This window comes from Anneissia japonica, unplaced genomic scaffold (assembly GCF_011630105.1).
Source record: "Anneissia japonica isolate Jap-2015-1 unplaced genomic scaffold, ASM1163010v1 scaffold287709_len1912824_cov184, whole genome shotgun sequence".
NCBI classification, from domain to species: Eukaryota; Metazoa; Echinodermata; class Crinoidea; order Comatulida; family Comatulidae; genus Anneissia; species Anneissia japonica.
Window position 1 is genome coordinate 742,234 of NW_022751466.1, and position 13,432 is coordinate 755,665.

Here is a 13,432-nt window from a genome sequence, read left to right on the forward strand (position 1 = left end):
AGCGTTTCATTTTTTTGTTTGCTGGTGTTTTCTATTTTTGTTTGCATCGTTTCCATTTTTGTTTGCATCGTTTCTATTTTTGTTTGCATCATTTCTTTTTTGCATCATTTCTTTTTTTGTTTGCAGCGTTTCTTTTCTGTTTCCATGATTTCTTTTTTGTTTGCAGCATTTCTTTTTCTTTGCAGTGTGTCCCTTGTGGGCCATCGTACATACGTCACATGGTCGTACAAAGCAGTGGCGTATCTAGTCTTGAAATGGGGAACTGATGGGGGGGGGGGCGAAGGTGAATTTATTAAAGCTAATTATAGCAACATTCCAAGCAGCGTACTCTATTTGGGTCATGGTTGGAAAAACCCGCTGTGCAGCATTTGTAGACTATACGAGAACGCATTCGTATTGTGTAGAAGGACTGATATTGCAATTGGTTATTATTAACTGATCTTATTACCAATCATATTCTATAGTTATCTAAGAGGCATCTGAAAATATGGGCAATTTAGGAAGCAAGCTACAACCTGGTGAGGATGTCAGTGGTTACCAAATAGTAAGCCTTCTGGGTACAGGTGCGTTTAGTGACGTGTATAAAGCAGTAGAACCCTCTACACATGAGACAGTTGCATTAAAACGAATTAAAGAATTGGCCCTAGATCCTTCCGTTTTGATCGAGATTAAATCCCTTCAAATCGCCGCCCATAAAAATGTTGTGAAGTACATTAAAAGCTTCACAGATGACAATACACTTTATATTGTCTTGGAATACTGCGAATTTGGACCAATCGACAGTTTCATCAAATCCAAGTGACCTGATGAAAAGAGGCGTATGGGATTCATTAAAGACATAGCGACTGGCATTGCTCATCTTCATGGCCTCAAAATTGTACATAGAGATCTGAAGCCAGCCAATATTCTGATCGACAGCCAATATGTTGCTAAGATTGCTGATTTTGGATTGGTTAAAGTGTTTTCAAAGTTAGAGGAGGTTACGAAAAAAATTGAGGAATTATATATGGGTACGTTGGCTGGCACCCCCGTATACATGGCTCCCGAGGTCATGACAGGCCATTACAATTCCCAGGCGGACATTTTTAGTATGGGAATTATATTTTGTGGTATTTTAGATGACGATTTAAAAGAACAAATTGAAAAACAGTTGATTGGAATAACGATGCATAAGGTTCCAGGTTACAAATACAAGGTACCGGCAACGATTGGAACATTCATGCAAAGGCTTGTGACTAGGATGCTTCAGAAAGATTACCATTTGAGGCCAAAGGCACACGATGTCAGCCAGCAGTTAATGCAATGTGGTAAAGAGGTGAGATATTTGCTAATATGAACTTCTTATAACCTCCAGAATAAATTTCTGAGCAAGTTTTGTTATTTTAATTATTATTCTTATTTATTATTTGAAACGTAAATAAAAAATGTTTAATTCCCTCTCCACAGTCCATGAAGATAAACTTGCGATCAGTACAGTTACTGGCAGCGGGAATCTCGTCTTGCCTTGGTGTCATCGTACTTCCACCAGGAGAAAAACCTCCAGATGGTCATCGAATAACAGATAAGATTACATTGCATGATCTTTTCCACTTAACAAACCCCGATGTTGTGTTGAACACAGAGCAAAATAAGGATGGCTGTGACAACACAGTCGATGCAACTAACATTGATGTGATGTTCAAGAGCATCGGTGGCTCTACGGGAAAAGTTAGAATGTCAAAGAAGGCGAGTGTAGAGGAAATGCGTCGACTTATAGCCTCACAGTCGAATATTCCTTTAGACTCACTTGAACTTTTTCACAGAAAATGGGCAGTTGAGAACGACCAATCACTAGAGAAAGAAGGCATCAAGCAAGGCTCAGTTGTTCACGTACATTCTGTCAAAGAAGACGCGAAGGGAACGGTGTACTACGAACTTGACAAAGCACTTCTTGATCCGACATTTAATTACGATTTCACCAAGTTGGATGATGGTAATACTCAATACTTTAGAGGTGGGCTACCATATCAGCGACCCTGTGGGTGGTTTAGGCATGCAATCAAGGTTAAAGGTAAATACGAAGATGATATCTGGCTTGGAAATATAGGCAATCGAACAGAGTCTACAGCTAAGGAGTGGCCTGTAAGTTACCATGGCTGGAATATGACGTCAGACAATATTCCAATTGGGGCTGTGGCGTCAAATGGATTAAATGGCATAATAACCACGCCCTCCCTTCATTTGGTTGCAGAGAAATTTGTAGATACTTTCGAATTTGAGGGTAACACGTACCAAATAGCTCTACAGAATCGGATTAATCCAAATGCAGTGAATGGTCACCTGGTAACCATTCCGGGTAAAGAGACCGGAGCTTCAGCAGATTTTTGGTTGTCTCCAAAACAAGACCCATCTAAAAGGGTTTATGACGTCAGGCCATACGGTATTCTTATTCGCAGGATTGATGGTCAGCCTATTAATTAAATAAGTTAATCACCTTTGAATACAATCGGCTGATAAGTTCTGCTAAAATATACTTACCTACATTGTGTTTAAAAGAACAAATTAATTTTCTTTGCTTGTAGTGAATTAGGTATATATAATAAACAATATGATCGGGGTTCAAATCTTTATAGAGCAACATAAAATATCCCCATCTAGTCACTCGCTGAAGGTTGAAAATCAAATAATAAAATTCAGAATACTGTATTATAAACGAATTCTACATTTCTTAATTCAACTGTTTTAATTGCTGCATACAAATGTGTTATTTTTAGTTTATCATGAGTGTATTAAACATATACTGTAATTAGAATACGATGTGAACAGATAAAGGAAAAAAAGAAATAAAAGTGGGTATAAACATCACTAAAGAGAAAAAAAATATTACAAACGCAAAGCCTATTGAGATGATAGTAAGTATACTGTAAAAATATGTTTTCAATGACACCGGAATATAGAAGTAGTGCATAACAAAATAGACCTTAAGAAGTCAGAAGATGAATAATATTAATTTTCGTCAGTATACATCAAGGATTAAAAGTGTACATAGTACGTTCTTGAGTACAGTACATGTAATGGCTTACCTGGATTTTAATTTAGGGTTTATGATAGAAATTGAGAGCTCGAATAACCCAGTTATTTTTTAACCTGATTTTAAGCAGATGTATAGTACAGTAATTACACTTTTATATATTATATTATTATTTAGCCGAATAAATACTGTTTGTTGTAAATAAATATGTCTAGGAAATCATTTTATGTACTTTCATTATACTTTATTATGTCTTTATATTTTTTAATAAATTCATCAGTTGCATATATTATGACCACGTTTAAAGATATAATTAATGAGACGTTGATTCTCAAAATAAATTCAGTACAGTAAGTCTAAATGTATACATTGCGGAGTATTAACTGGACTCGCCGATGATTCTATGAATGTCGACAACATAAAACGGGAAATTGTTCGTCAGCATTGCAAGGGAAACGTTTACTTTAGGTCTATTTGACATTATTTGCAGCCATCGGGGCATAAACACAAACATTAAAAGTCCTATTGTGTTAGCTGTAAGTTCCGTAATAAAAAAATAATGCTGTGTTAAGGCATGTCGGTAAGCATAAACAAACCTATTCTCTAGATAACCTTATTTTTCGATCCTAAAATTCACAAACTCATAATTTAAAAATGTCATTAGAGGATATGATTTATTATCAGTTCATCGCTTACAACATATTTAGATCTTCTAGTTAAGTTATTTAATTAGTAAACAATAAATCAAATATAAACAAATAAAGAAAAGTGGTTGGATCCAGGTTTTGACCTACCCGACGGAGAAGCAGAGAACTCTCTCCTCTTCTCCCTGCCCACTGTCTCCGTCACAGCCAGGGACCTACTGTTTATTAAATTAAATTATAATAATAATAATAATAACTATAATTTATAGTTCTGCCCTCGAAATGTTATAGCATACATTGCATTTTTTTTTTCATTTTTTTTTTAATATTTGCTTCTATTTTTATTGGTCGAGGACCCCTATGGAAACAAGCTCATATAGCTTATAGGGTTATCCTCTTGCTCTCATTTTTGTGCATTTATGTACTTGATTTTTTTGTTTTGATGTTATAATAATGAGGGCAATAAATAATAAACAAACAAAACAAACAAAACATTTTATTTGCAGCTCTTTTAACCGTTGATTTTTAATAATTTGGTATGAAATTTGTTTGGAATTGATCGGCTCCTGTGATTGCAGATTGACGCATAATATGGAAAATTATTGGTAGACCTACAGATGCACAGGACATAGCCTATAATGTTACTTCTTCATCTTCAGGTCTCAAAAACACTTAAATTAATGAAAATTTAGATGAAATATTCACGAATTATGTGTTTGAGAATTCCATTATATAAGAACCTCAGATTTGTCAGCCTCCCAGGTTTTTTCTCACAAACCCCTTCCAAGCCTCTGCCCCTGGACCCCTCAATTAAAAAAAATCCACTTTTTAAAACCTATTATTTCACTAAAATCTTTAATAATCATCGTGAAATGCTATAGTATGCATTGCATTTTATTTGCCTGCGCTCTTCTAACCGTTGATTTTTAATAATGTGCTACGAAATCAGTTGGAAATTATCAGCTCCAGTGATTGCAGATGGATCCATGTTATCTGTAGGCCTACAGATGTAGAGACATAAAAAGTTAAAACATTGGTGGATTCAAGGGGGAGGGGAGGCGAACCGCCTACCCCTCACCCTCTAAAATTATAAAAGAAATAGAGAAAAAAAAATTAAAATTAGGCATACCGGTATATAATTAAATTTAGGTCTGAGACTGCTTTAGATTCCTAAACAAAACCCAAAATGAATGAAAGTTTAATAAAATATTACGAATTATGGGTTTCAGAAATTCCTTATAAGGTCCTCGAATGCTAATTTGTCGGAGCTTCAAGGGGATTGCCCCACTCCACGGGGAGCCCTATGCGGTCCCCCATCCAAGTCACTCAAAACGCACCTCCCCATCGAAAATCCTGCATACGGGCCTGTCATCGGACCATAATGTCCTCAAATCTCAATCTTCACCCCTCTCCCCACCCACTCTGGCATATAAAAACTTCAATCTCCCACTTCTTGGTTGAATATTGTGTATAGAAACTTGACGACTACATAATATAATTATAATGCAATAGATTTGGAAAACATGCGCACATCAATGGTTTATGACGTATACTTCCGCCATAATCGGGAAAACCAGAATGTATTTTTCTAAACATTGCCAAAGGTTCTCTTTCGAAGGTAGAGCATAGTTTTAACAAGTATGCGTGTAAACATTCAATTTACGTTCCATGCATTGGTCATATTAAATAATATTGGACTTCGTAAGTACCCGGTACTGTATTCTACTGTTCTTTAAATGATAATATAGTTTCTTAATCGCCTTCACTAACTGATAGAACAGTTATCCATATACTCAGTATTTACTGGAAGGCAGTTATCCATATATTTACCGTACCCAGTACCTAGTATTGTTTGTTAACCAACGTTACCCGGTGGCGGATTAAAAGAAGAGGGGGAGGGGGCGAGCCACCCCATCCTCCAGTTTTTTCTAAATGATCTTTTTTTTAAATGGGGAAAAAAGAAAAACATTAATAAATATTATGTCAGAGAGTGCCATTTCCGGCCATCTAAAGTTCCATAATCATTAATTTTCTTACTTTATAGTTTCAACCATTGTGGGGCTGATGTGGTCTAGACTCTCCATCTGTGAAGGTCCCTCCCTATGCCCCTCTATTTCGAATTCCTGGGTTCGCCACTGTTACCAAAATTTCATTATTAGACCTATATTCAATTATTATATAATCAGTATCATGTCTACTAACTATTATATTAAATGTGTGATTAAAAAAAAATATTATCAAGGGCGAAGATCTGTTATTAAATGAGAGGGGGAGGGGGTACATGAGTTCAAATTTACCTCAGCCCCACTAATTTGAGGAAATAATAGATGGCCGGAAAAACACTCTATATAGTAAAATTTATCATTATCTTCACATCGCCATTATAAGTCAAAATGAAAGGCCAATTCTCTTGATTTTTTTTTATCAGATTCGTAATTTTAATTTAACGGCATAACTACTACTAACTGAGAACGCTATTTCCTTATATTCTGTATCATTTATATATAGTTCATTTAACATTTTTCATGCATCTTCTTGACTTACATCACGCTCAAAAATTGGAGGGGACCTTAAGCCCTATGTAGGGGGTGTGTTGCCCTTCCCCTATGGTCTGTGTCTATGATGAACGTATTGATATTTATTACTAATAATAAAATTACTTTTATTCTAGTACAGGAATTTTGATATAACCACCCTTGCACTATTTGTCAAAAGATTATCTACAATAAATACTGTATGATGGGTGCTCCAAGTAGTAAGCCTCAAACAGAAGTGCCTCTCATTGAAGGACACACCACGAAACAAGCAAACTCACTTCCTTATATACTGGGAGACAAGATAGGAAAAGGTCATTTCGGCAACGTATATAAGGCTGAGCACCGTACTACTAAAGCAGTTGTTGCCGTTAAAACACTGACAGAGGTCGACGACCAAAAGGTAGAATCTGAGGTGACGTCACTGAGAAAAGCTGATCATAAAAACATTGTTAAATTTCTTGATTTTATCAGTGACTCCGAACAAGCATGTATTGTTCTAGAATTCTGTGAGTTTGGTTCCTTGGAGAAATTTTTGACACAGCATCGACCTGACAAAACACAAAGAATAAAATTTATGATCGATATTTCAGCAGGATTAGCATATCTCCATGAAATACATATCGCGCATCGAGATTTAAAGCCAGCTAATGTGTTAGTTGACAGCAGACGTGTTGCTAAGATAGCTGATTTCGGATTGGCTAAAGTTTTAATGGGACCTGGAAGTACAGGAGATGTTGATAAAATATACATGGTCACAGGTAGCACTATTGCTTACATGGCTCCAGAAGTACACAACAAGCATTACAACATACAAGCTGATATTTTTAGTATGGCGTTGGTTTTTTGTGTCACCATAAGTGAAGAAATGAAAAAAGAAATAGAACCTAAATGTCTTGGTTTGGTAATGCATAATATTCATGATTACCAATTTACCGCTCCCGAGGGCATGGATGACTTCATGCGAAAACTTATAACTAGCATGTTGCAGAGAGATTACCACGTTAGACCAAAGGCACATGAAGTTTACCAACAACTTATACAATATGATGCTCAAGTAAGTTCAAGAATATAATGATCTCTCTCAACAAATTTCATGTCATGGGACTCATTCTTATTATTATTATCATCATCATCATCGTCGTCGTCATCATCGTCATCATCATCGTCATCATCATCATCATCATCATCATCATCATCATCATCATCATCATCATCATCATCATCATTATTATTATTATTATTATTATTATTATTGTTGTTATTATTATTATTATTATCATCATCAAAATACTGTTTCCATGGCGAAGAAATAATTTAGGCCTATTAAATGCTTGCGGTACACCACGTAAAGAGTTCTGAAAAGAACTGTTTTTTTCAGAACCATCTACGTGGTTTACTGCAAACACTTAATATATTATCGTTATTGTTATCATTATCATTTTATTATTATATAAATATTAACGTATAATGTATTCATTATTTGTTATAACAAATAACATTATTATAACAAATAATAAATACATTATACAGTAATGTATTTATTATTTGTTATAAAGGCCTACTTTTATTCCGGCAGTCTTTTTTTTTCTCCTTCAAAGTATAAAAATGAATTTATTTAATTAATTCATTAACAATTTACAGTGTTAACAATTTTAAAGTTTTAAACAGTCTTGAGCAATTTTTTCCCATATTTTAAACAGTGTGTAAAATTTAATATTTTTGTATTATCAATTAGTTCCAAATTTTGCAACCATTTATTGTTACTTTTCATAATAACAATTTTCTGTTGGTCTTTTAAAGTTGTTTTTTATAATGCAGATGGATAAATTGAACATTCAGTATGCAGTGTCGTATTCAGTAAGGGCTTATGTTTTTGGCCTTATTCCACCATCCACCTTTCCCCTCTTATTGATAGGTGTACACTTTACAGGTCTAACTATTAGCAACAATCTTAAATTGGAGATCCTCACTCATACAAATCAACATTACGAAAACTTATTCATTTTATAATTCTCAGATATTTTCTTGTCAAAAAAATCCTCAGCCAACTAATGATGATGATGATATTGATAATGTTAATGATAATGACTCTCAAAACTCCACTTCAACTCACTCACAACTTCTCATCGGCAAACATTTCCTATGTATCACATTATTAGAACGAATAACAAACTACGCATCATTCGTATTTCATTCTTACTTAAAATACTTAAAATAAGAAAATGTTGAAAACTTTATTGTTTCTCTGTGATTAGGAATTGACTAGGACTAGATGCCAACATCATTCGGGCACCTGTGTATATTGTCCTGGTTGGCATTGCACCTTACATATCTATGGAACAGTGTGGTGGTGTTTGGTTTCATCTGCGTTGTTTTATTTTTTTCTCATTTTCCCGGTTTTATATGTTAGAAGCATTTCAATGTTGCAGTCCGTTAGTAAAAATCAGCTCTTTGATCTTTATAAAGTATTGCTATATAAGTGCTGCAATAATGTATGATAATAATGATAATGATAATGACATTAATTATTACTTCTTGTTACACTATTACTATTATATTTTAATACTATATTAATTTGTCCTTCCACAGCCAACGGAACCGATTGTGTCACGAAATAAACCGTAAGTTTACAAATGATTATAATTTTATTGACAATATATATATTATTAATTGTAAACAGTAGGCCTAAGAAGAATAATCTACGAGTATGAATCCCAGTTTTTACTCTCAGATTCATCCTTTTACTCCTTACAATATAAACATTTCTAATTACATAAAACATTAACACAATATATATTGTCGTTGATCGCATAACAGACCATTAGGCATAGACATTCATTCAATACTAATTGATCTTATTCATTTTTCCTTTCTTAAATAGTTACCAAACGGGATCTGGAAATATAAGGTCCACTGGAAGCAGGAGACTAGAAGATAACCAGGATGTAAACGGTTACTGTATAGTAAGCCGTCTGGGGACAGGTGCGTTCAGTGACGTGTATAAAGCAGTGGAACATTCTACGCAAGAGACAGTGGCATTAAAGCGAATTAAAGAATTGGCCTTAGATGCTTCTGTTTTGATTGAGATCAAAGCTCTTCAAATCGCCGCTCATAAAAATGTTGTGAAGTATATCAAAAGCTTCACAGACGATAATACGCTTTATATTGTCTTGGAATACTGTACATTTGGACCAATATACAGTTTCATAAAATCCAAACGTCCTGATAAAGAGAAGCGCATGTGTTTACTCCAAGACATAGCGAATGGCATAGCACATCTTCATAGCCTCAAAATTGTACATCGAGATCTGAAGCCCGCCAACATTTTGGTTGACAGCCAAAATGTTGCTAAGATTGCTGATTTTGGATTGGCTAAGGTTTTTAAATCAGATGATACGAAGAAAATGGAGGAACTCTACATGGCCACGATAACCGGAACGTATGCATACATGGCTCCAGAAGTGCCAACAGGTTATTACAATGCCCAGGCGGATATTTTCAGTATGGGGATTATATTTTGTGGTATTTTGGATGACAATTTAAAGGACAAGGTCGAGAGGGAGCTGATTGGATTGAAGATTCATTTGGTTCCAGGGTACAAGTACAAAATACCGGCAACGATTGGAACGTTCATGGAAAGGCTTGTGACTAGGATGCTTCAGGAGGATTACCATCTGAGACCAAAAGCACACGATGTCAGCCAACAGCTAATCCAACATGGTAAAAAGGTGGGAAGTATTTAATTTTATATATATTCCGGAACAAATTGGTATTTCAAAATTAACAAATAATAAGACATTTTTTCTTCTACCTTTCTCTATAGTCTGTGAAAATAGACCTGCGATCGACACAGTTGCTGGCAGCGGGAATCTCGTCTTGTCTTGGTGTCATTGTACTTCCACCAGAAGAAAAACCTTCAGGTCAACAAAGAAGAAATAAGATTACTTTACATGATCTTTTCCACTTAACTAACCCCGTTGTTTTAAACAAAGAGGAAAATAATGATTATGGCCGTGACGACACTGCAGTTGATGCAACTGGCATTGATGTGATGTTCAAGAGCATCGGTGGCTCTACGGGAAAAGTTAGAATGTCAAAGAAGGCGAATGTAGAGGAAATGCGTCGACTTATAGCCTCACAGTCGAATATTCCTTTAGACTCACTTGAGCTGTTCCACAGAAAATGGGCAGTTGAAGAGGGGCAATCACTCGAGAAAGAAGGCATCAACCAAGGCTCAGTTCTCCACGTACATTCTGTCAAAGAAGACGCGAAGGGAACTGTGTACTACGAACTTGACAAAGCACTTCTTGATCCGACATTTAATTACGATTTCACCAAGCTGGATGATGGTAACACTCAATACTTCAGAGGCGGGCTACCATATCAGCGACCCTGTGGATGGTTTAGGCATGCAATCAAGGTTAAGGGTGAATACGACGATGACATCTGGCTTGGACCTCCTGGAGGACGAACAAATTCTGCATCTAAGGAGTGGCCTGTGAGCTACCATGGCTCAAAGATGACGTCAGATAACATTCCAGTAGAGGCTGAGGCGTCATACGGGTTAAATGGAATAATAACCACGCCCTCTCTTCACTTGGTTGCAGAGAAATTTGTAGAAACATTCGAATTTGAGGGTAACACGTACCAAATAGCTCTACAGAATCGGATCAATCCAAATCAAGATAATGGTCACCTTATAACCATCCCAGTAAAGGATACTGCAGCTTCTGCTGATTATTGGTTGTCTCCAAAACAAGACCCATCTAAAGGGGTTTATGACGTCAGGCCATACGGTATTCTTATTCGCAGGATAGATGATGAGCCTATTAATTAAATTAATCTATTCAATCCATTCGTTGGTTACGATAGGATACGATAAGATTTATTTCCATCAAGAATCAATAAAATACAACATACTGTAAACACGTCATGATAAATGATTGCATGAGACAACTACGAATCCTAATCCTATAATATACCTTATTCAAAACAACTATAAATGCATTTAAATTCAAACAGGGCCTATTGCAAATAGAAATTAAAGGGATAATACAACTGATTTAGGGCGGAACTTTAGTAAAAAATCCTGTCTTCCAAATTGTTAGGGTCATGAGGTCAATAAGAGACTGCGCAACACGAACCATCCACTCTCTATGCCTCACAAGAGACAGAATATAGAGCACCATTACCATCCAGTAAGTGGAGAGTTACTTGCTTTTATTGTGAATTAAATACACTTTAAAAACTAGTTTTAATTTTAAAAAAACTGAGGACTGCCACAATCACAATCAGAATGAATTTTAATGTCCTGAAATCAGTACAAATTTATGAAAAATGTATTCCTTGCTTATATACATAAAGTATAAAAATACGAAAGACCATCAAAACATGAATTAAGCTATACAATGATACAGAACCATCGTATAGCTTAATTTATGTTCCTGTTGTGAATAAATATTAAAGTAGACTAATAGAAAACTTTTTAATTACGACGAAACAGAATACACAATGAGCGCTTAACCAAGTAAATTTCAAAAGTCAGAGGAGAAAGAAGATAAATAATTGAAACCTGATCGCGTCAGTTGAAATACAAGGCAATATATACTTATTTTGATATTAATTTTTATATTTCATGGTAGAATCTAAGAACTCATTATCAACACCGTTAATTATTCTAAAAGAATCCGTAAGTTGTTAGGGCTTTACAAATGTTCTTTGTTGTGAATATATAGACCTATTAGACTGTTTATGTTCAATTTAATATATCATATTTTAAATGAAAATTGTTAAAAAAATAGATAACCTTTTAAAAGTACTCTTTTTAACTATTTATTTGATCGATCGAAGAAATGTATAAATATTATCTTTTCCTTCTTTATATATTTTATATTTTATATATTTGATCGTATTGTCATTGGCCAGAGGTTTAGAGATGTAACTTTAAAGTTTATTAAGCAAACCAATCAAATAAAGGAATTTAGTGATTTTTTTTCTAACGCTGTCTCGGTGATTTGATAAATATTTAATGTCGTTAATTATGTTAAACTGTCCGGCGTTTGTTTTAAAAACTGGAGTCTTATTATACAATCGTGACATACAAGAAACATCATCGACTAGATCGATTCCATGTAATAGTATATGTACAGATTTATCATAGAGGTGCACGCTTGTTTAGTAATATGAATTAAAAAAAACAGGAAGCAAATGGACACTAGAAACACTTTATTGGCGAAAACCACTACCGGTACTTATCCTCATAAATCCTTGTCCTTATCCTCATGTAGCCTACCTACACACATATACACACACACGCACACACACACACACACACACGCATATATATATATATATATATATATATATATATATAATATGTATATGTAAAATGTACAAACAATGAAAAGACGATATAAAAATTTATTAAAATATAACTGATACTTTTTATATTCTGCTATCTTTTATTTTGTTTACATTTTATATTGGTATATGAGTACTGTTATTATTGTTTGTCTATTTGTCTATGTACAAGAATACAACGATACGAGGAAAACTTTATTCATCCTACTAAGGGAAAAATTTCATGGCTGAATATAACAATGTACATACAGACAGTATAGCAAAAAGCTCATTAGATAATTAGGGGCGGATCCTGTAGGGGACCAGGGGCACGTGCCCCCACCCACTTTTAGCCACTAAACCTTAAAAATTTCAATGCATATTAATGTATGTACTACTCACTTATCTATTCCGAAACTGTTGTGCCTCCCGTTTGAAAAATTCTGGATCCGCCCCTGGCAATTAACTGATAGTAATAATAATAATAATAATAATAATAATAATAATAATAATAATACTGTAATAATAATAATAATAATAATAATAATAATAACTATTAGTACTTTATAGTAATAATATGATGATAATATTTGTATTAACTTGATAATAATACTGGCCACCTGCACTGAAAAAATCCTCTCCTCTGATGGTTGCAATTGTAGTCCCTAATTCCTCTGGCGAGAAGGAAGATACGATGGTCTAAGTTTTGTTGTCTAATGGTATATGTTACATGCAAAGCACAAACAGAGAATAGGAAACACAATAGCTTAGTACTATATACAATATGTACATTTATTAATAAAAGCATAGATACATTATAATAAAAGAGAACAAAAATGATGGTGGTAAAACACAATTAAGTACTTTAAGATGCTCGAAAACTTACAGAATTAGCTGAGCCC

General features: G+C 34.5%; 1 protein-coding gene across 1 annotated transcript; it reads left to right on the forward strand.

The window, feature by feature from the left end:
* The first annotated feature begins 673 nt into the window (after window positions 1-673).
* On the forward strand, window positions 674-12,162 carry LOC117121711. The gene is made up of 6 exons (XM_033266997.1): window positions 674-1,315; window positions 1,447-2,443; window positions 6,350-7,245; window positions 8,781-8,812; window positions 9,073-9,919; window positions 10,015-12,162. Exons 1-6 carry the CDS (start codon window positions 821-823, stop codon window positions 11,026-11,028), a joined length of 4,281 nt encoding a protein of 1,426 aa, XP_033122888.1. The 5' UTR covers window positions 674-820; the 3' UTR covers window positions 11,029-12,162.
* Window positions 12,163-13,432: the final 1,270 nt, after the last annotated feature.